The 24,644-nt window shown below is 52.8% G+C and overlaps 1 protein-coding gene and 1 long non-coding RNA gene across 2 annotated transcripts in view; both read left to right on the top strand.

Moving 5' to 3' along the window:
- Positions 1-419: 419 nt before the first annotated feature.
- The window catches only part of LOC128277401 (fat-like cadherin-related tumor suppressor homolog), a 78,333-nt gene continuing 54,108 nt past the window's right edge, over positions 420-24,644 (top strand). The window contains exons 1-2 of the mRNA XM_053015855.1: positions 420-1,424; positions 4,292-6,890. Of these exons, the coding sequence (XP_052871815.1) occupies positions 420-1,424; positions 4,292-6,890 (3,604 nt within the window). The remainder of the gene's footprint in view (positions 1,425-4,291; positions 6,891-24,644) is intronic.
- LOC128277402 (uncharacterized) lies at positions 20,245-20,947 on the top strand. The gene is made up of 3 exons (XR_008269401.1): positions 20,245-20,586; positions 20,656-20,710; positions 20,778-20,947. It is a non-coding gene; the product is annotated as an uncharacterized LOC128277402 (long non-coding RNA).

Raw genomic sequence — 24,644 nt, 5'->3', positions numbered from 1 at the left:
CTTGTACTTCAAGGACCTCAAAGAGACCTGCTGAAACCCATGAACGGCTATGCTGGATCTCTGGTTTGGAGGTTTCGTTGATGAACTCTTCGACCGACCCGCCGGATGGACATAGCACGAGCCCCATGGCACGAGCCTACGGTTGTCAATCTCTCGACGGTGGTGGTGTCGGTCGGCCACATACCATTAGAGGGCTGCAGTTTCGCTTTCCGCTACATCTCCGACTGCGGTGAAACGAGAGCGGTCCTACCGCGACTCCGATCTCGCTGATCAGGGGGAGCTTTTAATAGGAATTACCATTTGCCATCGAATTTGCTGTGCGGCTTTCACTGACATTCTCTTTCTCTCTCTCTCTCTCTCTCTCTCCCCCGTGTAGATGCTGTGCTGACGTTCGAAGATGAGTTAACGGTGCGCCAAAGATGGTACCGGGTGTGGGCGGAGTGCGACGAGCGCGGTTTTCTGCACTTCTCCTGCTGACGCTGGTGGAAGTGCTGACCGGCGCCCTCAGCGACCCCACTCCCTACATAGGGCCGGCTGCGGCCGGCGGAAGCGCGGAAAGCGGGAGTAGCAGCAACGATGTGGAGGAGATCCCAACGACGTCGGAGCGGGTCGGCAGTAGTTCCGATGCGAGCTGGCTGGCGGGTGTACCGTCGTCGACGCCGCGCCACGAGCGTTCGACCAAACGACATCTGGCGGTGGGACCAGGAGGAGGGAGCGGGGATGGAACGGCGGGTGGTGAGCGGTACAGCTTTCAGTTTGCGCACGGCGTGTACAACGTGTCGGTGCCGGAGAACAGCCAAATGCGGACGTACGCGATGCAGCCACCGAACGAGGACCGGATGGGCATCCACGTGACGCCGGACCTGGAGGTGAAGTACAAGATCGTGTCGGGCGACAAGGATCGGTTCTTCAAGGCGGAGGAGCGCCTGGTGGGGAACTTTGTCTTCCTCGCGATCCGTCTGCGCACCGGGAACGGCGTGCTGAACCGGGAGAAGGGCGACAACTACCGGTTGGAGGTGAAGGCCACGGGGACCCGGCGGGAAGGCAAGAGCCGGGTGCAGCATGAGGCCGAGACGATGATCGACGTGCGGGTGCTGGACGCGAACGATCTGAGCCCGCTGTTCTACCCGACCGAGTATTCGGTCGCGATCACGGAGGATACGCCGCTTCACAAGAGCATCCTGCACGTGGTGGCCGAAGACGCGGATCTGGGACTGAACGGCGAGATCTACTACAGCATCCTGGACGAGACGGAGCAGTTCGCGGTGCACCCGACGACGGGCGTCATCACGCTGACCCGGCCGCTCCGGTTCGCCGACCGCGCCCTGCACGAGCTGACCGTCGTCGCCAACGACCGCGGCGTCGGCTCAACGACGAGCCGGAATCAGGCGAGCAAGGCGCGCGTCCGGATCAAGGTGTTGCAGGTGAGTCGAAGGCGAAGAAGGCAGGTTGTTGCTGTGGCTGGCAGTGGGCAAATGGACTACTAATTTTGGAGGACACTATCACCCTGACATAGAATTGCGCAGAAAGTAGCTTTGACAGTTCACAAATGTCAAAGTTCCAGAATTTCTGATTTGGCTTGACACAAATTAAATGCGTTGCAGCAATACTCCATCAATTCAAGAATTGTATTGGAGTTTGGAGTTGTTGTTGACGCTACCCGGGTTGTTCCATAAATGCGGATTAAATTACATTCAACGGATTGGGTTACCAGAACAGTCCGAACGCGTGATTTTGTTGACTGCTCCTTCACGTGTTTGTGTTTATTTTGCTGCAATAACTTCGCCACTTTGTCGACCGACTCGCGAAGCGTGGCACGTGAATGTTTAGACCCAAAGAAGTAAACAAAATTACAACAATGTACGAAACGATCGTTGATTAAACCGAGAATGTGATCCGCTTTCGGTTGCTGTCCCGACAAAAATGTCCCGCATCTTGTGCTTTATTTTTACCACAACCCAAGCCGTTGCGTTGTGTGTGTGTTTATCATCTCCCGGGCGGCAGGCGGCCGCACGGTTATGCTCGCGAGCAGCATAACTTGCACTTATTTATCTTGCCCGGCGGCGGCTGCGACGGCCAGTGAAGGGATTTCTTTTTTTTAATATGTGAAATGGGTCATGCCAATTTCTCATCTGCCGGCAGACCGGCAGATGAAAGGAATTTCAATATTAATGTCCCTCGGATCGCTGCCTTTCTCTCTCTCTCTTTCTCTGCGGATCATCGGTGCGGGCAGCATAAGGGCGCGCGACCTTTAATTTCCCGTCACACGATGGATCCGGTCCGGTGCGGACCTTTTCGACGCAGCAAATAACTCGGCCCTCGGCTCAGGAGCGGCTATGCCGAGCATGTAATGTTGCAGCGGCTGTCCTGCGGGTCATTGCTGGCGGGACACAGTGAGGACACAGCGCTACGTGTGCTCGCGCGGTGCTTTCATAATTGCAAATAATTATTTTGCGCTCAGCATAATTGTTGGGTGCCATTTGCGGGGACAATTTTCGGTCTGCTTTGCTATTTTTCCTCGGTAATTTCGGAGCATTGTGGCAAACAAATTTCTCGAAAGGATATCATTCCCCGGTTTTTTTTTATTACGCACTGTAAGGCTCCCAAAGGTTCCCCGAAAAGACTCTGGCGGGGCTGCAAAGAAGAAAAGTGTAAAAGGACAAGAAAATTGAATTTTCCGAAACTCATTGCTGCTCAGGGAGGGTGGGGGCGGCGGCGGTTGGCCACATTTTCTTCTCTCTCAGCGCTTTTCGGCACTAATCGACGAACTGTCCCACAGCTTTCCGGTGAACCCGGGAAAATAAAGAAAAGAAAAACGAAACCGAAGGCGGCCGTTTTTCACACACACACACACACACCGATCATATCTGCAGTGTTTGCTCTGGCCCTGCATATACATCACCGCGCACCGGTCGAGCGGTTCCGGTCAAACCGGGGTTCCTGCGGATTCCCCGGACACACCCGGGTGTGCCGCGTGTGACAACGGCATTGTTCGGTGTTCTTTTCCAAATTTCGCCCCGGGTCTCCGCCGGCTGTAACTTCAGCCGGAAAAAGCGGACGGACGGACGGTCGCTTCCATCGCGGAACTGCCGGGAGCGCTGCGGGTTCGGAACCCGACCACCAAAAACCCACGGACCCACGGCGCATCCCATGCTCCCGGGGTGGGGTTCCTGCCGGGGTTCCTGCTCTCGGAGCCGGATTCGATCGTCGGAGATTTTATGAATTTTACATCCTTCGAACACACACACACACAGTGTACAGTGGCGCCCGCGCATCGACGCTTGAGCATTGAAGAAGGATGACAACGGTTTTTTGTTTCCTTTTTGGCGGTTGAACTTTTTCACCCAACTCGCCCCCCCCGCCGGGTTCGTGTTGGCCTTTTTCCCGGGTTTCGGGTCGCAGAATTTCACAGTCGGCCCCGATCCCGATCAGCATCAGGGTTTTGATGTGGTGGCGGTCCCCACGGGCTCGCCGCGGTGAAATGGGACGAAAATGGTACAACGGCTCCATAACGGCTTGGTGTGTTTGAGCGTTGGGTTTTTGGGGGCTTTTTTCCTGATGGGAACGTATGGGAATTCTAACGACGAACCGGTCGGAAGATGCTCGGAACCGTTTTGGTGTGCCGAGAGAAAGTGCATGTAAAATTGAATAAGGTCCCCGTTTAGTTGCCTTTTTATGTGCACGCGAGTGCGGGTGTCCCTTTCGGGTGGGCGACTTTTATTCAATTTTTAAGACTCTACTTTTTCATTTCCATAAATCATTATCCAAGATTGTTTATGAAGAGCGAAGCGCTCTTTCGTTCCATTCCTCCCTCATTTTCTTAATTTCTTTATTAAAACCCTTAAACTGGAAGTCTTTAAAATAATGTTAGCATTACCTAAATTCCTAAACGGGAAGAGAATGTTTTTAACTCATCACTCGTCCCTTTTATGTCCCGCTTGGGCATAAAATTTAATTTATTTTAAGTACGGCATCATCAGCGGGCCCCGTTTTGCGCGTATGGTTCATGAAATTTTAATTCGATGCGTCTCAAGCTATAATCTCGAACCGCGTGGCTTCCGGGATGGGTCATAAAAATAGTTGTTTGTAAACGAACACCCGGCGGAGCTTCGGCGGAAGCCGTCGACCGGTTAATGGATTTGACATCCTGCCAACCGACGGCACAAGCAAGGTTCCCCCGCGCGCGCGATTTAGTCGCCCATTTCTCTGCGCTGCCGCTGCCACTGTCACCCACGATATTAATAACGTGCGTAACTCACACTCCGTCTCTTTCTCTCGCCCCCCCTTGCAGGTCAATCTGTTCGCCCCGGATATTTACATCCAAGCGCTGTCGGACATCCTGGAGAACTCGAACAGCAACCTCTTCGGTATCGTGCGCGTGACGGACAAGGACAAGGGCGTACACGGTCAGATCAAGAGCCTGGACATCGTGGACGGCGATCCGGACGGGCACTTCCGCATCAAGGCGACGGGCCGGCCGGGCGAGTTCGTGATCGAGGTGCACCGGCTGCTGGACCGGGAAACGACACCGGCCGGCTACAATCTCACGCTGCGCGCCGTCGACCGGGGTGTTCCGGCGAAGCAGAGCTACCTCGTTGCGCCGGTCCGGCTGGCCGACATCAACGATAATGCGCCCGTCTTTAACCGCGAGATCTACGAGGTGTCCGTCCCGGAAACATCGCCCCCGAACACACCCGTCATCCGGCTGAAGGTGACGGACCGGGACGAGGGCAAGAACGCGAAGGTATTTCTGGAGATCGTCGGCGGCAACGAGGGTGGCGAGTTCCGGGTGAACCCGGAAACGGGTATGCTCTACACGGCGGTCCCGCTCGACGCGGAGCAGAAGGCGTTCTACACGCTGACGGTGTCGGCGATCGACCAGGGCAACCCGGGCACGCGCAAGCAGTCGTCGGCGAAGGTGAAGATCAACGTGCAGGACACGAACGACAACGATCCGGTGTTCGAGACGCCAAACCTAACGATCGCCGTGGACGAGAACGAACCGGCCGGGACGATCGTGACGAAGGTGACGGCCCGCGACAAGGATCTGGGCGAGAACGCGTACATCTCGTACAGCATCGCCAACCTGAACGATGTCCCGTTCGATATCGATCACTTTTCCGGTTCGGTGCGCACCTCGAAGCTGCTGGACTACGAGAGCATGCGCCGGGAGTACGTGCTGCGGGTGCGTGCCTCCGACTGGGGTCTACCGTACCGGCGTCAGACCGAGATGCAGCTCGTGATTCGGCTGCGCGACGTCAACGACAATCGGCCCCAGTTCGAACGGATCGACTGTCTGGGGCGGATCCCGCGCTACACGCCGATCGGGACGGAGATCTTCACCCTGTCGGCGCTCGACTTCGACTACGGCAGCGTCGTAACGTACCGGTTGTTGTCCGGGTACGAGGATGGGTGCTTCAATCTCGATCCCGTCACCGGCGTCGTCTCGGTCGGGTGCGACCTGAACGACGTCGGGATGGAGCAGCGCGAACTGAACGTGACGGCGACCGACGGGACACACTTTGCCGACACGGCCCGGCTCCAGATCAACCTGGTGCGCAACAAGCGCAACCTTGGCGCCAACCTAAAGGCCGAAGACGGGGCGACGTTCGAGTGTCGCGAGACGGGCGTAGCCCAGCGACTGACCGAGATAATGGCGGCGGCCGAGCGGAACAATATGCCGGGGCGGGGTGAAAGTGCGGCCACCACCGACGACTTTGCGATGATGCCGAGCCGGTACGGCGAGAATGTCCATGCACCCGAGTTCGTCGATTTGCCACTGGAGGTGAAGATTAACGAATCGGTCCCACTCGGGACGACCATTACGTGGATCCGGGCGCGCGACCGGGACCTCGGCTACAACGGCAAGCTGGTGTTCGGTATCTCGGGCGGCGACGACGACTCCGTGTTCCGGCTCGATCCGGACAATGGGGAGCTCAAGATCATCGGCTACCTGGACCGGGAGCGCCAGGACGAGTATCTGCTCAACATCACCGTGTACGATCTGGGAAAGCCCCAGAAGTCGATCTCCAAAATCTTGCCCATCACGGTGCTGGACGAGAACGACAACGCGCCGCGGTTCGAGAAGTCCTTGGCGAGTTTCCGGGTCACCGAGAATGCGCTGAACGGGACGGTTATCTTTCGGGTGAACGCGACCGACGCGGACCTGGGTCAGAACGCCAAGGTGACTTACAGTTTGGTAACCGACACGAAGGACTTTCGGGTGGACGCGGAAACGGGCGTGCTGACGGTGGTGGCGCCGCTCGATCGTGAACGGCAGGAGGTGTACGAGCTGAAAATACGGGCCACCGACGGGGGCGGTGACCACAACACGCCCGCCCTCTACTCGGACGCTCTGGTTCGGGTGACGGTCGACGACATAAACGACAATGCGCCGGTCTTCAGCGTACAGGATTTGACGGTTCGCATCCGGGAGGATGTCCCGAGGGGCACGGTCGTGACGGTTGTGTCCGCCATCGACCTGGACAGTGGGCCGAGCAGTGAGATCCTGTACAGCTTCGGTGAGAATGGCGACGGTGAAGGTTCGTTCCGGATCGACAAGCTTTCCGGCACGATCCGGACGGCCCGGATGCTGGACTTTGAGGAGCGCCAGGTGCACAGTTTGGTCGTGAAGGCGATCGACCGCGGAACGCCGGCGCTGTCGGCGGAAACGTCCGTCATCGTGGAGGTGATCGACGTGAACGAGAACCGCGCCGCACCGCAGTTCGATGACTACGTGCTGCAGGGCGCGATCGCCGAAAACCGGCCACCGGGGGCGCACGTGATGCAGGTGGTGGCGAAGGACGCGGACCCACCCGGCCCCGACTCGCTCGTTAGCTACTCGATCAAGGGCGGCGACGGGCTCGGCATCTTCACCATCGACAACGAGGGTAAGTGAAGTGAAATCGAAGGTCCTTCCGACTAATCTGTTCGGTGTCGCGGTGGCGAAGGAAAAATTAATGAACTTCCCCCTTCGTCACCCACCTCCATTCCCTGTTTATCCCTGTTTATTCCCTGTTATCACCAGAAATCGATTTCGCCTCTTTTTTTCGTACGGCCACAAGGAAGCCACAGGACTTCCAAAGACTGGAGTTCAAAGTTCGCACAGTGAAAGGTTCGCTCAACTTTTCCGGAGCCCGCGGACCGTCCCGACGAGCGACCGGCTGGCTTATGAATTTTGCATTCGCCCCCTTCTTCCTCCTTCCTACTTCTTGTGCGGGGGGGAGGCTATGATCAGACGCCTTAAATCTTCCGACCGAAATTAAACATAAATTCATCACGCTTTCCCTCATCAGCGCAGCTGGCGAAGAGATTCGTTCGGGATTCCGCTTCTTTAGCGCCATCCTTCGAAAGGATAATTTTTCTTTTTCGTTGGGGTTTTGGCCACCAACTTTTCCGCCTGCCAAGTGGTCGCGCTGGTCGTCACTGGCCGAACCATTGGCGGCTATGGTTTGCTCATCAAAGAAATGTCGGCCCCACCGACGGCGGTGGCGGCCCAGACAATGGCCGGCCGGATGTGGGTGGCAAATTAATTTTCACCTCCCAAATCGGACCGAAAGTTTCGTCCTTCTTCCCGCTTTAGTGTTCCGACTGCACCCGCGCGCTCATTGCAGCGGAGTGAGCGAATAATTAATACAATCCTTTCGCTGGTTCTTCGCAAAAGGATTCTCCCATCACTAGCGCCAACCCTCGGGAAGACGGCTGTGTCGCTTAGCTTGAACCCAGATTGGTGCCGGGTCATTCGTTTTATTTCTCCTCCATCGGATCGGGCCCCATTTGCATGCCTTATTCATATCGGGCGCGCCGAGTGCTTTACTCGGCGCTGGCGTTTCTTATCGTTATTTATGAGCCCCTGAGATAGAGAACCAGGGGAGATCATTTTGGAATCCGATTTTTTTCTCTCACTGCAACATAGTGCAATTGTGCAGTTTTCCGCGTTCTTTCACCGTTTCATCATCGTGCTGGAGGTGCTTTAAACAGGTTTTTGTCGTCGGCAAAAAGTTTCACAAACACTTAATTATTTCCCATAATGGTGCATTCAGCACTACCAGCCGGATGGCGAAGGAAACGGACTTCTACCCGAGGTTGTTCATTAATTGAGAACGCTCGAAGGAAGGCCAACGGGGTCTCTTTTTATGCAAATCTATCTGGAGCGCTGGACGGGTTCGGCAAAAGTTATTCATTTGCCGAACTTCCCTTACTCAGATGATGAAAGTGGAAAATTGAGTTGTTGCCTTAATCGAGTTGTGCGCTTCGTCCGACGCTTTAGGCCATCACCTTATGCATGTACGGGGGACGGGCAAAACTTTCTTTCCGCCGCAGTGTGCGTGGTGGTACCGGATGGTTTTTAAAATCCGATGCCGAAACTTCCGAAGCCCTCACGAAGCGAATCGGCTACAAACTCTTAGCCCACCGGTGGCATGTGGTACGGAGCCCACAAAGTTTGAGCAATCTAATTGTATGTTTCATCCCGTCGAGTCAACTCGACAAATCAGAGTTTCACTCGCAGTGCACAGCTTCCGGGCAGCAATCCTTGATGGCGGGCTGGGTGAACTTTCAACGCCGAGAAGGTTTCCAGGTTTTGATTTATTAAATCTTGCGAAATGTCTGCATACTGACAGTGGGCAGTGGCAGGAAAAAAGTGGAACCATTCAAAGCTCTGAAAGCTTAAGATAGTTTTGCAAAATTTAATCACCAGTTTGTCATTCTATTACCGTTGCGCACATAAATCTTGCCGGCGGCCAGCGGCCCACCCGATCATGATTATCGTGCTCCTACAGAACTCATCACAAATGAGTGGCCATAATCATGTTAATCCATTTGCCTTGCCCGGCTGGCGATGTCCCTTGGCCACATCCGGGGCTAGCACACACACACACGCTCCAAACATGGTTGGCCGGACTGGTTGCAGTTCATAAATTAATCCCAAGTGTGTGTGTGTGGTGGACTCTCTGCGGCCCGCAAGCCCGGGTCAGGGATTGCGAGTGCGATAAATCAACCTTCCGGAGGCGCGCCCGGCAGCATCCACCGAATTTCCATATCCTCCCTTGCCAGAGACCCGGGGAAAATCTTCGAATCTCTTCGGTCACCGTCGCCCCCTTTCGCCGGGTCGCCGGGACAGTCGAAATCATGTGAGTCTCGCGTCGTCGTCGTCGTCGTCTTCTGCTGCTGCTCGGCCCTGACAGCAGTAATAATGGGCCCAACAGTAAATGATTGTTTTGCTTGTTTCCGGCCAAATTTATGACCGATGCTAAGGATCTGAGAGTGGGGGGCAGGGGGGAGGTCAGCTGTGGCGGTGTGGCCTCGCCGTGCCCTTTCGTCATCCTGGTGGCGCGGTGGTGGCGATGTTTGGTCGCAGGTCTCCATCAATTTCCGAGCAGCTCATAATTGCTATTGACATTAATTATTGCTCATAATTCACGTGATGGCTGAAGGTAGCGACGCAGCGCTTGTGGGCCGGCGTAAGGGGCTATCAGTGAACCGAAGCGACACCACTACTGGGTCGGGTCAGTTCAGTATTCGTGGTCCGTGGAGCCCCGGCATGGCTGTGAGTGATTAACAACTGTCATCTATTCGGAACCTACTGGTCGGAAAGTCATTCAAGGTGAAGAAGAGGTTTAGTTCAACTATGCATTCAAAAGCCGCCTATTTCAATACGTTATGATATGGTTTTTTCATGTGGCCTGTGTTTAGGATCCTTTACTTGAGTAATCTTATTCGAATCGACTGTCGCCATCTTGAGGGCATATAAAAAATTCAACGATTCGTTTTACCATAAATTGATTAAATTTCATCATTTATTGGAAGTTGCTGTCAAAAAAAACGAAACAACTACGATCAGTCCTTTCCATTGTCCGTCCGTCGAGATCGCTGTCCGTTGGTCCTACTATCGGCCATCGATGGAAAGCGTGACAGGTTAGTGAAAAGACTCCCTCGGGGAAGCACATTTCAGAAAGAAAAGTCGTTTGCGAACGCGATGTGCCGAGGTCCAGTAGCAGCGAGCCCCGGTTTCTCGGCCAATGGATACGTTCTTATCGATAGCGGTCGTTTCCACTGAAGATGCTCCCGAAAAAGGGGCCCCCGGGCCAGATTGTTCATCAGCAGTTTGCATATCTAATCTGGTGGATAGTTAATACGTCGACGCGCCTCCGGCCCGGCAATTTTGGGGGTCACTTTCGGTCCGTCTGTCTTGGCTCCTCCGATATTGCCATCCAACAGCTTAGCTGTCCCACCTGTGGGGGCTCCCGTCGTTCGCTTTTGAACGGACACGGTACGATATTAGAGGCGCTTAGTCATTGTTGCTTAGGAATCGATTTTGCTTCGAGCTGTTTTCCTTTAGCTTCGAGGTTGCTGAGTAGATTTAAAGTATTTTAAAGGAAAAAAAAAACCCAAACAGAAGAACTTTAATAACCGCCCGTCCAAACCGCCATTCTCAAACTCATCTTCTGACTTCTGAAATCCTGAAAGGCAGTTCCCTTTTCTCGGATAGTAGAGTTTGACACTGGCCACACTTCGGCACAATATTGTGCCCGGTAGTCACACTCACCATTTTTGGGTCCCCGGCTTTTTGTAATTCTGTAAGGAAAATTTGAATATTTTCGTCTTCGAACGCACAGGCCCGGCCGGCTGGCCAGGGTGTCATGCTGGGCCGCCCGGCTCTCTCGGAGTGTAGCATTACGGTATGCATAAGTATGCAAATTTTTGCCTCCTGGTCGGCACCAACGGCACACACAGAGGCACACACACACTCATCACGTCAATCGAATGAATAATTCATTATCATTCTCCGCTCGTGACGACGAAAGTCATCTGGACTCGGTCAGCTTTTGCGGCCTGCCGGGCCGGAGGTCGATTATGGTTCAAACGTCCTGCGGTCGAAGGGCACAGGGCTGGATGCACATTTTTTGGTGATCCTCAGCAAATTAGAAATTTCTCCACACGCTCTTTCTCGTCCTGGCCGGAAGTGTGAGAAACCGGAACAAATTGTCCGGAATTGGCATCCTCTCGGGGGTGTTGTTAGGTTTTTGATAACGACGTTTTAAATCTCCATGTTCGATTAGTCGTTCAGTGTATGGGGGTGATTTCGGGGCTCAAAAATGCACGAGAAGAGTGCACTTACGTGTGTCCGTCCAGCCTGGTTCTCTTTCATCTTTAAAAGCCATCCTGATGAAAGTAAGTAAACCAAGATGATGACTACCGTATAATGTGTTTCTATGCCAGCCACGTTCTCAATCCCTCAACTCGGCGGCTGCTGGCTTTCGTGTGCGAAGAGTAACAACTGGCGGCAACGTAATGTTGCATGGCGCATGGCCGTATGATAATTTAATAAAATTATATTCTACCTTCTCGAATCCTTTCGAGCAGCGCCAGCCGGATTTGCGGCAGGTTGTGCACGACGGAACGTGCACGACGTGCTTAGGCCGGGTCCTTTGTTGCTGCTGCGTTTCGTTCTGTGCCGGCTGCTTATCATGAATCTCATTTTCTTGCACGCTAATTACAATCATTACTACGTAATTTATCTACTTTTTTACAACAACTCGCTCGTCCTCTGTCGTCCTCGGTCGTCCAGCGGCAGCGGTGTCCGCCACCGGTCCGTGTGGACAAAATATTTAGTCCTAGGTAGATTAGGTTACACACTCCGCACTCTCTCGAAAGTTCCATTTCGGTAAAAGCCGCTCCAGGTTCTGCCGCGCCGGTTCATGGGGCTCGTGGGGCTTGACACACTCAACCCAACTTCTCTGATGGCGGCGCCACCGTGACCGTGCATTGCATTTTTACGTGAACCATACGTGAACTGACCGCAACCGGCCCACCGGATCACAGTTCACGGCCCACTCGGTTCTAGTTCGCCACCGGGCACTGCCGGGCTAGCGTAGGACATAAATTACATCCTCTAGCCATCTTCCCCTCTAGCCCCTTCCTCCGTCATCGTCCTCAACGTGGACGGGTTCGTCGCCGTCATCCACGCCAAACGGGCCCGGCCAGAGCCCATGTTGTGGTTCGGTTTCCATTGCGCGTATTTTTCTCTGTTTTATGTTCGCTCGCCGAGCCTCGCCGACTGAAGCGAACATTGCACCCCGTGTGATGCAATGGGAACTTACTTCCGCTCTTTCTCTCCTTTACCGTGATCGTCGTAATGGGCATTGCAATGGTGGTAATAATGCCTGCCAGGCTGCCAGGATACCCTAGTGCCTAGTGGCGGCGGCGGCCAACGAACTGTACGGTACATCCAGTCACGCCGCTGTGTGCTCACTTTGTCGGAAACTGTAACTGTACCACATGCCGCGAGGTGGATAAATAATGATAGTTTTCGTGCTATAAATGTGTGTGCTGTGCGCGAAACACGGGACGGGACAGGACCGCATCGGGACGCCGTGGTGGTGTCCCTTCACAACACGGGAGAGTCCTCCGGGGAGATTTGTGGCCGCACTCGCACTTGGTGGCGTGTGTGTTTGTGTTCGTATGAATAGAAGGGAGATTCCGACTTAAACCTCAAACGTGTTGCAATTCTTTTTTGATATTAACAAAATTCGCTCCCCATTATCCAATTGCCTTTCCGAGTGCAGTCGTTTGTGTGTGTGTGTGTGTGTGAGGGCAATCCATTTTTATTGTGCTCTTTATGCGCAGCATGCCGATAGCACACAAACCTCATTGACTTCGCGTGCCAAATGGAGTGCCTCGTTATTCGACTTAAAACAAATCACTTTTTAACGAGATCACTGGTGGTTTGTTGTTGGTTTGTGATTTTAAATCGATCAGCATTTTTCCACGTTTTCCGCATCGATCTTTTTCGAAAAGTAATCGATCTCGATGGTACCAACTGTTAAATTAAAATACCGTTAAAATAAAATATTAAAATAAATAATTTTACCTGAACTCAGTGTTCCATCGGTGCATCGGTAGACGCTTTTGCTCCTTGCGAAACACGCAATCACGAAAAGAGCGGCCCTCAAATCGCAAACATGCAATGGTCCACATCCTCGCCCCGGAACCCAATGGTAGCGCGACACCACCCTAGACAGACAGTAAGGGAAACGAATGCCCCAGCAGGAGCCACAAAAAAGCGGAATTCATATCGCCGCTAATCACATTCTGCCAAAAATAAGCCTCGTAATTTGATCTAATTTATTCGTTAGCCCGTGGTTGGGCACGGAGCAGGCAGCGCGCACTGCTTTGGCCCCGGTTAATCTACATCGTCATCATCATTGCTGATTGGTGGTTGTCGTAATTTGCCAGCAACTGTTTGTGTGGCGCTCCGCCTGGGCTACGCTCCAATCATGCGAGCTCCGGCATTGCCCCCGGGAAAACCACGCTCCACCCTGTGTGTGTGTGTGTGTGTGTTTTGGTGGTTACGAACCGTTTCCTGTTCCTGTGGAGCCCCATAGACGTAGCCGATTGCCGAATGTCACGCGGATCTCCTTTCGCCGAAACCGATTTTTTGCCTTCTCTTCTGTGTGGTTAGCACCGTGTGTGTGTGTGCAGAACAAATAGACCATCAGATAGGGCGAATCAAAGTTTCTCTTGTTGCTTCTTTCGAACATTGTTCCGTTCGATAGTTCTGACGTTCCGCGCGGTCGCGCGTTGTGGATCGTTTCCCGAGACACGTGAGCCACCAGGCGGCTCCATTCGGAAGGATGCACGCCGTCGTCGTCGTCGTCGCGGTCGTCTTGCTTTTTTACGTGCGGTTCCCCCCTATAAATGCGATCGAATTAGATTACACCACACCAACAGGTAGGACACCGTGGTGGCAGAGATAGCACCGCACCGCACTGTCCTGCCGGACTAACGGCGTACTTTTGGGCGGTTATCGTTTGTCGTTCGTTAGTTGGTAATTTCTCGAGGAGGAAACGCAAACCCACCTGCCCGAACTGTCGAGCGTTACAAATTGAGAGAAGCGAAATGAACAACAACAGCAAGGATATTGTGGTGCTCCCGGGGGAGAAGGTTAATGCGAGCTTGGCATGACATCATCAAGCAATTCGGGCGTGGGGCTCTCTCCAAAATCCTTCTGATCCGCCGTATTCGTGGGCTGCCCATTTTGGGTGTAACGATTCGACTCTGAGATTTTTTACCGGAGCACGTCTAAGCCTGGGTTTGTTTACCTACGACCAACCGAGGCACACGAGCAACGCGGTGGAGACTTGCGAAAAAAATGGCATATTCATCACAAGCACGAATACTAAGTCTGACGCGTTGAGGCGAATGAATGTGTGGCTGGCGTTGGGCTGTTGCGCACGATACCTCCCGAAAAGCGACAATAATGTCGATGACATCTTTCACCTGAACACGCTCGCAGAGAAGAGGGCACGCCGTCTGGCACGCCAACCACTTACCGTCAATCGATCGGTGATGAAGCTCATTTTTCACGGCTGCCAGTTCGACCGCCAGGACCCTACCTGCCCGAGACCATAATGGAGCCGTGCGATTGTGGTGCGTTAAGCATCGAGTTTTTCTTGCCGTGTACCGGTCGCTGAACGATTTATGTCGATGAAAATCACGATGGCAGCAAACGAAGCACTTCTTTGGTTGTTCAGTTTTTACTTATTCCGTCCTATCCGGCAGATCGATTCGGCACGGGGTCGGATGTTTTTTTTTTGGTCTTTTTCTGTCCCTCAAAGATAGCTCTTGGGTGCAGAGCGCAACACTTAACAGCGCCCGTTTCAGCCACCGTTCGCGATTCATAAATCGCGCAATAAAATCAATAAGCCACACCGGTTTGGGGAGGAGAATCCAGGTCAAACACTGTAACCTGAAGTAGCGATAGCTCCGAAGCCAGCCAGAATTTTCCGCACTTGGGTCGCTGACTCGGCGGCCACTCGAAGGTTTAATGAAGCATGCACTTTGCCGCTTCGGGCTTCGATAATTCCAGCGACACTTGAATGCTCGCTCGGAGTGAGCAAAATAGATGATCTTTTTCGGTCTTCTTCCATGAGCAAACACATTTACCGGTCGGTTCCGTCTGCCCAATTTAGCTGACGCGCACCTCCTGTTTGGGGCGTGCAACATATTTCACGGCCCAAGCAGGGCCCAAAAGCGAGTGTGAAAAAAGCGCATGCTGAACAAGTTTGACTTTCGGCCACAAAGTTCACCTCACACGATGTGGCACGATGAGTATATTTGGCTCGCCTGAAGAGCAGTGCAAATCCAGCCGGGGTCTGGCCACACACACAGCAGTTTGTTGTACGTTTTAATACCATTTGCACTCGTAACGTGATAAACTTTCGGTTTTGATTACTGCTCCCGACGAGCGGCGTTGGAAAAAACGCCACACACACGGAAGGACTGGGGGCCGCGAAAAAAGTGCTCGAAAAACTTTTCCACCATTTTAAACGCGCCCCAATTTGGCTCTCGGGGAGTACAGGCGGACGGGTCCAATATTAGTGGTCCGCCCTGGTAATGGGGCCGAGATTTTTCAACCAGCGCCCCAAACGGGGCTCATCCTTCGCACGGTGCAGGGCTCGACTGGGAGAGGGCAAACTTCTTTCACAATTACCGTCTGAGCGGCGGCGGTGGGCTGTTGCTTGGCCAATGACCTTGGCATTATTATTGCTCCTTGCGCGTAGCAGGGCTTGCGTGCTTATCCACTTCCGGTTCCTTAGCCACCCGGGAGGGAAGTATCAGGAGGTACCTTCGGGGGCCGGGGCCGGGATAATGGGTATCCGACGAAATTAGCTTCGAAGTACCTGGAGCCCGGGAAGGTTCTTGGTTCATTCTTTCCGCTGCTCGGTAAAAAGTACGGAACTTGTTAGACGTTTCATTTTCATACACGAGCGCACGTGTGTGTGTGTGTGTGTGGTTCGGGCAAGTTGAATGGGGAGCAAAGTTTCTTTTATTTACTCTGTTTCACCAACGCACACACACCGACAGGATTTTAGCACATCCCGGTCCAGAGAAATTGGGATTGGGCAACATTCGTTTACACTTACCTTTTGCTCTCAGCCACCAGGACCACCAGGAGCCGGCTAATAAACAGCTCCATTAGCAGAACCGTTAGTCGTGTTGTGTTGTGACGGAACAGAACGGAAGCCCTATGGTCCTGGGTCGACCCCAACAAAGTGCCCGAACTGGTGTATCGTCCTTCTGTGGCGAGTGGCCTCAGGCGGGGCATTCACGTCTCTTCTCACTCAAATCACGTAGCGGATGGTCTCTAATTTCAAGTTGGCTTATCTGTTCGTTAAATTGCTATCGCCAGCGTGCGCGCGCCCTCTGGTGAGCGGTTTTCCTATTTGCGGAATCGGGGTCCCTTAGTTTTCCCGCCCAGCACATCGCACTCCTGATGACGATCGATAATGAGAACACTACAGTTGCGTAATGACAACAGCGCCCAGTGGGTATCAAAATAGTTTACGGGTCTTATTAGGTCCTTCCTGCGAGTGTCATACTACACAATCACATAGTACAATACTCAACACAAATTTTAATGAAAATATAAACCTGGTGCGAAAAAAGGTATGCGTGCTATGTACTCAACAGACTCTCATTTAAATATGTAATCTTAAAGTTGATTTAGTCTGTCGAAAACATTTTCAAACGAATCAGGTAATCAGATTGGGGACTCTGATTGCTGTTAAAATTGTCTTAAGAACCATTGACATTGACATTGTTCGGTGCTGAGTAAAATCGTGGCCATCCAAACTTTCTTATATAAAATACAAAATTTAATTCAGTTACTCAAACTGTTTCAAAATATTATTATTGTCCAGCTCCAGTCAGCTTTAATTGTCCAGAAAATAGTGAAAGCAGCAGTCTGATAATCATTCACCTTTATTGGGCGTGACATTCCCTCACCGACACCGTCGGGGCCACAACGCGGGACCTTATGTATTTCTTCCCTTGGGCAAGATTAAAAGGATTTGAAGTTCGGTGTCGTTGCTGTTCGGTTGAGTTTTAATAGAAAAGTTCGTCCGGTACTACCGAGAAAAAGAGCATATTGATATCGGGTTATCTTACGCAAGAAGCTGTGCCGTTCCGTTAACGGAACGGCAGCACCGTGCCAAAGTTGCTCGAATGGCATTAGCGAAGGCTTAGCGTGACACTGTGGACAGCAATTTGCGAAATTGTTAGTTCAGTAATTAGAGAGCGCGCGGAAGTTGGTCACGGCACTCGCTGATTGGTATTGAAGGATCCGATTGGTTTCTTCCGGTCTCCCGGCCGGTGCCGCCGGTAATGGTGATTAAATTTTTCACTCCACCGAACCGTGGAGTGTCTTTCTGTGGGTGTTTCTATTTTTCGCTGATACCACGGAAGGACACTCCTTTAACGAAGGTGGCACCGAAGTAAGGCACCCTAAGGTTTCTTCATTGAAGTCTCTGCAGTAACGCCGGTGTTGCTCTGTTTCCGAAAGTAGTGCCGGTGCCACAAACATCATAATTATAGTTTAAGTGCGAGGAAACCAGGAATCAAGGAGAAACCCGGTGCAACACACTATCGCCCCGCGACAATTATGCGACAACAAAACTGTGGCAGTAAATAAGGACGAAAAATTGGAAAACATTGCTTCGGGCCGGCCGGCTTGCCTTCTTTCGTTTGCGGCTTGTTGCAGCAAAATTCTTCCACAACTACCGGAACTTTTACGGGTGCTTTCCGTTGCCACACTGTGTATGTTGCTCATTCCGGAGCGCAGATTCCGGAGCCCTCGGTAAAGTTGGCTCATTCCGCAATCGGGCTTCGTGATGCTCGTTTTTGTGTGTCTTTTGTCGGTGCAAAATATTCGTTCACTTTTAATCTCCCATGATTAAGGAGGTGTAAGTTTCAGCGAAACGTAACTTTGCTTACACATCGCCTTCCGCCAACGGACGAACTTTTCTGTGCCTCGAAAGAAACGGACGACGACAAGAAGATTTTTGTCGTTGGCCCGGCGCCGCTGCTATTGTGTCGTCAAGAAAGCAACTTTGCCGCTACAATGTAAACAAACGGTAAAATTGAAAGATTTACATGTTTTGCTCCACAATGCGGAGCCACACAGGATTCTTCCGGATTTGCTAGCAATGTGAGCACTATGCTGAACAATGCAATCCCGGGGACGCCGGGACGCGAGCGAGAGCGACCCATGATATCGTTTAATTACGGTTCCACTTCGGGATGGCTCGAGAAATTTACATTCTTAGAATGCACCCGAACTTTTGCGAGCTGAAGTAATGCATGTTGTTGGCGTTGCACAAAGACGTTGTGAAAAGGAGTAGTCTTAAACAAAATCTTGTTAAAAATCTGCGCTGTGTGTGTGTCCCTTTGTTGCAGTCATATTCAGAAAAACTCACATAATTAACATCATATTTTCCGTCACCTTCGCGAGGCTCATTAAAGTGAGTTTCTCTCCGGCATGGAACCAGAACAGAATGCCCGAATTATTTTTAGCCTTTCTTTTTTTTTTTTGAAGAAACAATAGACGGTCAGAGAGAAAGAAAGGCACGAAACTGTCGCCAAACTAACCGGAAACGAGACTTGCACATAAAGCAAAGTGTTGTCGTCGCCGTCGTCGTCGGTGAATGCAAATGAAGCCACCACCGATTGCGTAACGTGAGGGATGGCGGAAAACGTCTGAGCAGCGCTAAAAAATGGCCCTCGAAAGTTTGTGGCGTTCGTGAAAGAATGGCTCAAAGATTCGCTTCGCTTTAACACTTAAATCGGGCAACATTTGTTTCCGGCGGCCGCCAGCCGCCAGCCGCCGGTTGCTAGCAAACATGGCCGCCTAGTTTTTGACTTATTTTCATTATCAGTCTTCTCCGCTTCCATTCCTGCGTCTCCTCACTGGCTGGGCTGGTCGGGAGAGTGCCACAAGATGGAATGAAGGAATCGCTTGGCTTGGCATCGCGTGGTGAAAAAAAGAGGACCAAAAGGAGCGAGAGCGAAATTTTACAATCAAAAAGCTGCTACCTCAGCAAAGTTTCCTAAGCTGCGCTGCTCCGGTGGCGTACGTCAAACTCATTTGCTCGTGATTCATTGACACGAGGGGTTCCTCCACGGGAGAGGATGTAAAAAACGGGATCGCCGGAACGCCAGTGCCCGGAACTATCTTCATCATCGGAAAAGCCACAGAACGCGAACCACCTGCAGTCGCGCGGAAGGAGCTCATCCTTCCCTGACTTTGATTAATCATGATCGCATGCATACTTAATGCGCTAAGAAATTGCATTTGCATGCCGATGAAGGTAGCATTTCCATCACGCGGGCCGCCCCATCGTCTTGATCTTGACCCAGATGGCGTGACTTGATTGAGTTCGTGTCCGAACCCGACCGACCCGCGCTGATCGATTCGACGTGGGTCATCACCTTCTCCTGCTTCTCCCGGTTTTCGGTCGCTCGTGACTGACCGCTCGTAAATTCTAACGCACGGTCATTAGGCGGAGCGCGATGAGGTAAGACGTTATCAAATCTCCGCACCCATCACAATGCCAACCAACGCGCGCAACGGCCTCAAATCGCTAGCGGATCCTGGGATTTGTGTCACCCAGGTTGTGGGAGGTTGATTTATGCTTTCTAGCGCGGCGTGAGCAGCAGCGGGAGATTTATGCGCCCCGGTACGCCGCCGGGCACCGGAGCTGGACGGATTATGATTTGATTGTTGACAGCCCCAAAAGGGGGTTGCGTTGTTGCGCGAATCGGTGACTGTTGATTTGATGTGATCCTCGTCGTCGTCAGTGGCAAGAGATACCCTTCCGCGAATTGGTGACCCTTTTTGACGAATGGCGGTTGTTTTGCTGTTTAATGTTGTTTACGAGTAAAACTACCCGATAATGCACTCTGCGCTCTGTAGTTGAATTACATTCCCTAGCTCTCTCTCGTTTCCGGCTTTTTGCTGCCGGTCGGTGAGGAATTTATCACTTTCTTTAAAGTTCCATTAAATGCTTGGAATTTCTGCTTCATGTTTACAGTTGCTCAACCTTTAAGTCAAACGCACACACACATCGCACCAATGTAGCGGTCGGCCGTTAAACGGGGCCGACCGACAGAAGCGACGCCCTTAAATCGAAATTGATCTATCGATTTTCTTCATCTCCCTTCTTTTCCCGGCCCAGCATTGGAACCAGGAGAAAACTCCTGCCCAGTGAACAATTTTGAGTGACCGAGGTACCCCTCCGCCTGAGGAAGGGATGAGGAAGGCTGAAACGAGTGAGCTCGAACGCCCCTCTGCCTGCGGCGAAGACGAGAGGGGGCGGGCGCAACGCTCGCTGCAGTGAGCAGGCCGGCTCATGAGGGTCCGCTCGTAGGCAGCGGCGGAAAAGAGCGGAGGAAACTACGAGAGGAGGGAGTTCCACGCGCGAGCTTGTGGGTTTGAATTACCTGGAGAGGGAAGGGCGGAAGGGCCGAGACGCGAAGCGACCGCGAGCATGTGGAAGACGAACGGACGGGGGAAAGGGAAAGGAATAGAGAAAAAGAGACAGCGAGGTCGAGCAAGCCGGCCGAAGCTGCAAGCAGTCTAAAACTGTCTGAGTCCAGGAAAGCATGCTGCCGGGACTTAGACCAATTTTGCTCTGCAAGTTTACCTTGCTCTAAGTGCCAGTTTCTCAATTAGTTACTCCTAAGTGTAATGTTCCAAGTGCAAGTGCATCTCGTACCATCATGTTTGATCCTGATAAAATAATACAGGTAAGTTTATTGGACAGTGTTCAGTGACAGCGAAATAATGTTCAAAAGTTTTCACTTTGCTCGTTTCAGTGTCAACTGTGTCACAACTGTGTCTCGTCAGTTGTCTCGTCAGTTTGTGGAAAAGGTAAGAAAAAATGACAGGATTGCAATGCAAACAATCTAACAACAATTTAATTTCTTCTCTTCCTTAGAGAAATGCATCGAAGACCACGCGTGAAATAATCTACGCACAAACATAAACCCGGCTGGACCCACCGACAATGTGTGTACGCGGAACAATGTGTTCGACGGATGCCACTACCGCCACCAACGCATACCTCACACACAGCCAACGCTGCATAGCGCCAGGAATGCACGAATAGGTAGGGAAGTGAAACCGTGAAATAGACGAGTGAGCGAAAGAGACGCAAAAAAAAACCGAAAATAAACCGAAAACCGAAACCCAAACGAACCCCTGTATTTTTACTTCGGGAACCGACAGGGGATACGGGAGAAAGAAAGAGGGAGAGGGCACATATGAGAGAGGGAGACGACAAGGGGCACGCTCGAGAGAAAAAATCGGGTCCGCAATTTCTGCCATCGGGGTTTTGGGGCCTTCTCACAAGGGATTTTGTATAGGCGATTTACACTGCGGACCCGTTGCGGACCCGTTCGGGACCGGATTCGGACCCGATTTGGACTCGATGCTCCATAGTGAGAAGAGCGTCGGGCACTCAAAATTGTTCACTGGGTGGGGACTCCTCCATTCCTTTATGCGCTCGTAAAGCAACACTTTAGCGTCACTCGCCACAGAGCGGCCTCCGGGGGCCACCTTTTATAAATATCCCGACGCAGCGCGCCGATGGTTTCCTACAACACCTTCGGTCTCGTGTACGCCGCTCTCGAATGGTTCCGCCGCCGATCCAGAGATCGAAAGGAGAGGGATAGGTGCGAGCGTAATGGCCTTGCCGTTGCCGCAGGGACGACAAAGTTTATTTAAAGAAATCCAGCAACAAGGCCAACGGGAGAGCGAGGCGTGCATTTATGCTGCATATGCTGCTGTGTACCCTCGAGGGCCCTCCGGTACATGCGCACTCTCATTAGTAGGGCGGTCGGGACCGATCGGAACCGAGACACCTTTGCTGCACGAGACCCTCGAGAATGTTATTATTTTAGGGCAGAAAAGGTACAGCCCCCACACACACACAGCCTTGGCACGGGAACACCGGGACCAACACCAATGCGTCAGTATACCGACCGACCGAGGGCCGCGGCGCGCTGCACTTCGAGTGCAGTTTTTGTATCCCTGCTTTAGGGTAGAAACTTCTTGCAATTTCTTGGAAGCTGCCCGACGGGGAGAGGCGATCGTGAGAAGTCCTGTAGAGGTGTTTTGTTGTACACCAACATCAAGGTGGCAATTAGACTCGCTCGTGGGCTCTCTTACCCTAATGTTTTTGCAGACCCATTCAAGGGTCTAGGGTCGATCGCTCTGTACCCGGCGAGTTCTCCAGATGTTGTTCCACACGAAACGGCTCGTTTCATAGCTGGACTCTCTGGCTACAACCCGAACCCGAAACCAGTTCGGTCGGTGGGATGCCACGGTGACGTTGACGTGACACTCCACCCCAAGTCAAACCGATCAGTACAAAGTTTCTGTGGCAAGTTTTGGCTATAAAACCACAATTTGCAGAATGCGCAGCGCAGCATGTGCTGCTGCTGCTTCTGGTCGGAGTCCACGGGCTTCCAAGTGTCCACCGACGCGCCCGGCAGCAACTGCGAAAATTCCTTCCGTGCTAAAGTTTTAATCTCCCAAACCTCTGACCCACTGGCCGGCGACCGGCTCGGCTGGCTGGCTGACACCTATCATCGGGACTTGATCCAGTTCCGGCCAGGAAAGTACTGCAGAGCGCAATCACGGGCCGAGCCTCTGCCGTTGATCCGTGTTGTGGTCGGTGGCCCCCCCTCTCCACCACACGGACGGAGCGAGACGAGAAAAAACTTTCTTGCGCGCGATACTCCAACGGGCGGCGAACATTCTCCAGGTTCTCGCTCTCTGTAATCCGCTTCTTGTCGGGCTGTGGCCGTGGCGTTAGGATCCACGTTTTTTTTTCTCCTTCCGCTGGTTCTACTCTCTGACAGTGTCCCTGGCACTTTTGGGGAAGTGGATCGAGAAAAACCGACACAGAAAATGTTGGTGAGAAAATGCAATAAAGCTTTCTCTTCTTGTGGCGGCCACAGCTCGACGCGGAAGCAGCGAGCAGTGTGTGGTGGTGACAGTAACAGGAGCAGTCAGCTGCAGCAGTGGCCACCGCCGTTTTTTTCCTCCCGTCCCCCGACACCCGGGTGTTTATGGGGATTTAGCTGCACATTGGTCGGTCACTAGATGGCGCTGTTGCACTGTGAGCTTCTCTGTTTTTTCCGGTCCATCGGCCACTTTGATGGCGCTTGATGAGGCGATTTTGTAGCGAAGAATAAGTTTTCTTCCCCCCGCAGACTCTTGTTTCTATTTTGTCTCACTCACGCTCCTGGGGCACTCCATCCGCGGATCGTGCTGCGGTCGCGAGCTGAAAAACCGGAGAATGATTAATCCTTTCGGTGCTGCCGAATCTCCGCTTGGTTTCAATTAAAACTTTATCCTTTCGCCGACAGTGGCCGCCGCTGGCTGACAGTAGAGCCCCCTCGTGGTGATTCCCGTTTTTACAGCAAATAATTAACTCTCGCGATAGTCGCCATTGCGCCCTCCGCGGGGTACATTGAATCCGTTGGGCAGCTATCTTTTAGCTAAAAGAATTAATAAGCTCCTCCCGGGATGACGAAGGATCCCGCAGTCGAAGGCGGAGGCCGAAAAAATAGTTGCCCAACAATGCAGTTGGCTATTTAAAGTTTTGTCACTGTCAGCCGCCGCGCTGCAGCCTCACTGGGTGGCTGTTTAATCCGCTGCAGGTTGTTTCGCTATGGCCGCGATGGCATCCCGTGTCGTCGTCGAAAGTTTTTGCTCGTTCTGTGTGCGCCCTCGGTCGGTCCTCCCGTGACGCAGAATGGGTTATGCTTTTGGGGCTCTCTAATCCGTGGTTCGTGGTGAATTGTCAGCGCGGGATTAGGGGACCGGGTCCTGTAACGCGCTGCCGCTGACTCATCTTAGTTTTACGTATGATCCCGTGGGTTTCCGTTTTTTTTTTCAGGCGCGTCCCCTTTCGCGGGTCACGCCTGTCTCCGTAGGCTTAGTGCGTTTCGTCACGCCGCCGCCGCCGGTTGTGTCGTTGATCTTGGCAGGCGCGTCCGGACACTCCCGGAAAAGCCCGTGTCACCGCGGGTTCCGTGGCTCGCCGCGTGACAGTTCCGCGTAAAATCCACGCCGTGACTGGTGTGACAGATGGACAAACCGCGAACGGAAGGAAGGAACTGTTAGGAACCGACCGGCCTGGACCCCGGAATGGACACTTCCCGGAGTGAGAAGATACATTCGACAGTCGTCGTCGTCGTCGTCGAGGAGCCTTATTATCCATGCTCGACGAAATAAGCCATGATGGCCTGCTGCTGCGCGTTAAGTACCGGGCGTACACCACCGGGCGTTACTGCATAACGCTCGGTAATACTCTGCGGTTTCAGGCGTTCCGGTTCCGGCGCGACCGCTCTCTCTCTCTCGGGAGATCCATCCGAAAAAGGGTTCCGGGACCCCGGGGGTCGTCGTTGTCACACGGAATGACGGGTCGCTCGGTTCTTCCGGGAGGAGGTCCTCGCGGCTGGCTGGCTGGCTGGCTGATGTCCAATGTATGCAAATCCATTTGGAAGGATTATTCCCCACGGTGACGGTGCCAGCCAGCCAGCCGGCCTGCGCCATCTAGCGGGCGACGGACAGCACCGGCCGGGCCGGAGATTTGCGCAACGGAAATCAGTCCGTTTACATCCGGATGAGGATGATGATGATGCTGTGATACGACGGTAGGCAGGCAGGCGCAGGCGTCCTGTCCTGTGCCGAAAATGGGACCGAAGGTAGGCACAAACCTTTCTGGGCCCGTGGGGAGGTCACGGATATTCGTGGCCCACCGGAGTACCGGAGGCCTGATAAGCGACAAAGC

Source organism: Anopheles cruzii, chromosome 2, assembly GCF_943734635.1.
Source record: "Anopheles cruzii chromosome 2, idAnoCruzAS_RS32_06, whole genome shotgun sequence".
Classification (NCBI taxonomy): Eukaryota; Metazoa; Arthropoda; class Insecta; order Diptera; family Culicidae; genus Anopheles; species Anopheles cruzii.
The sequence above is the reverse complement of the archived record's forward strand: the minus strand, read 5'-3'. Positions and strand labels throughout refer to the sequence as shown.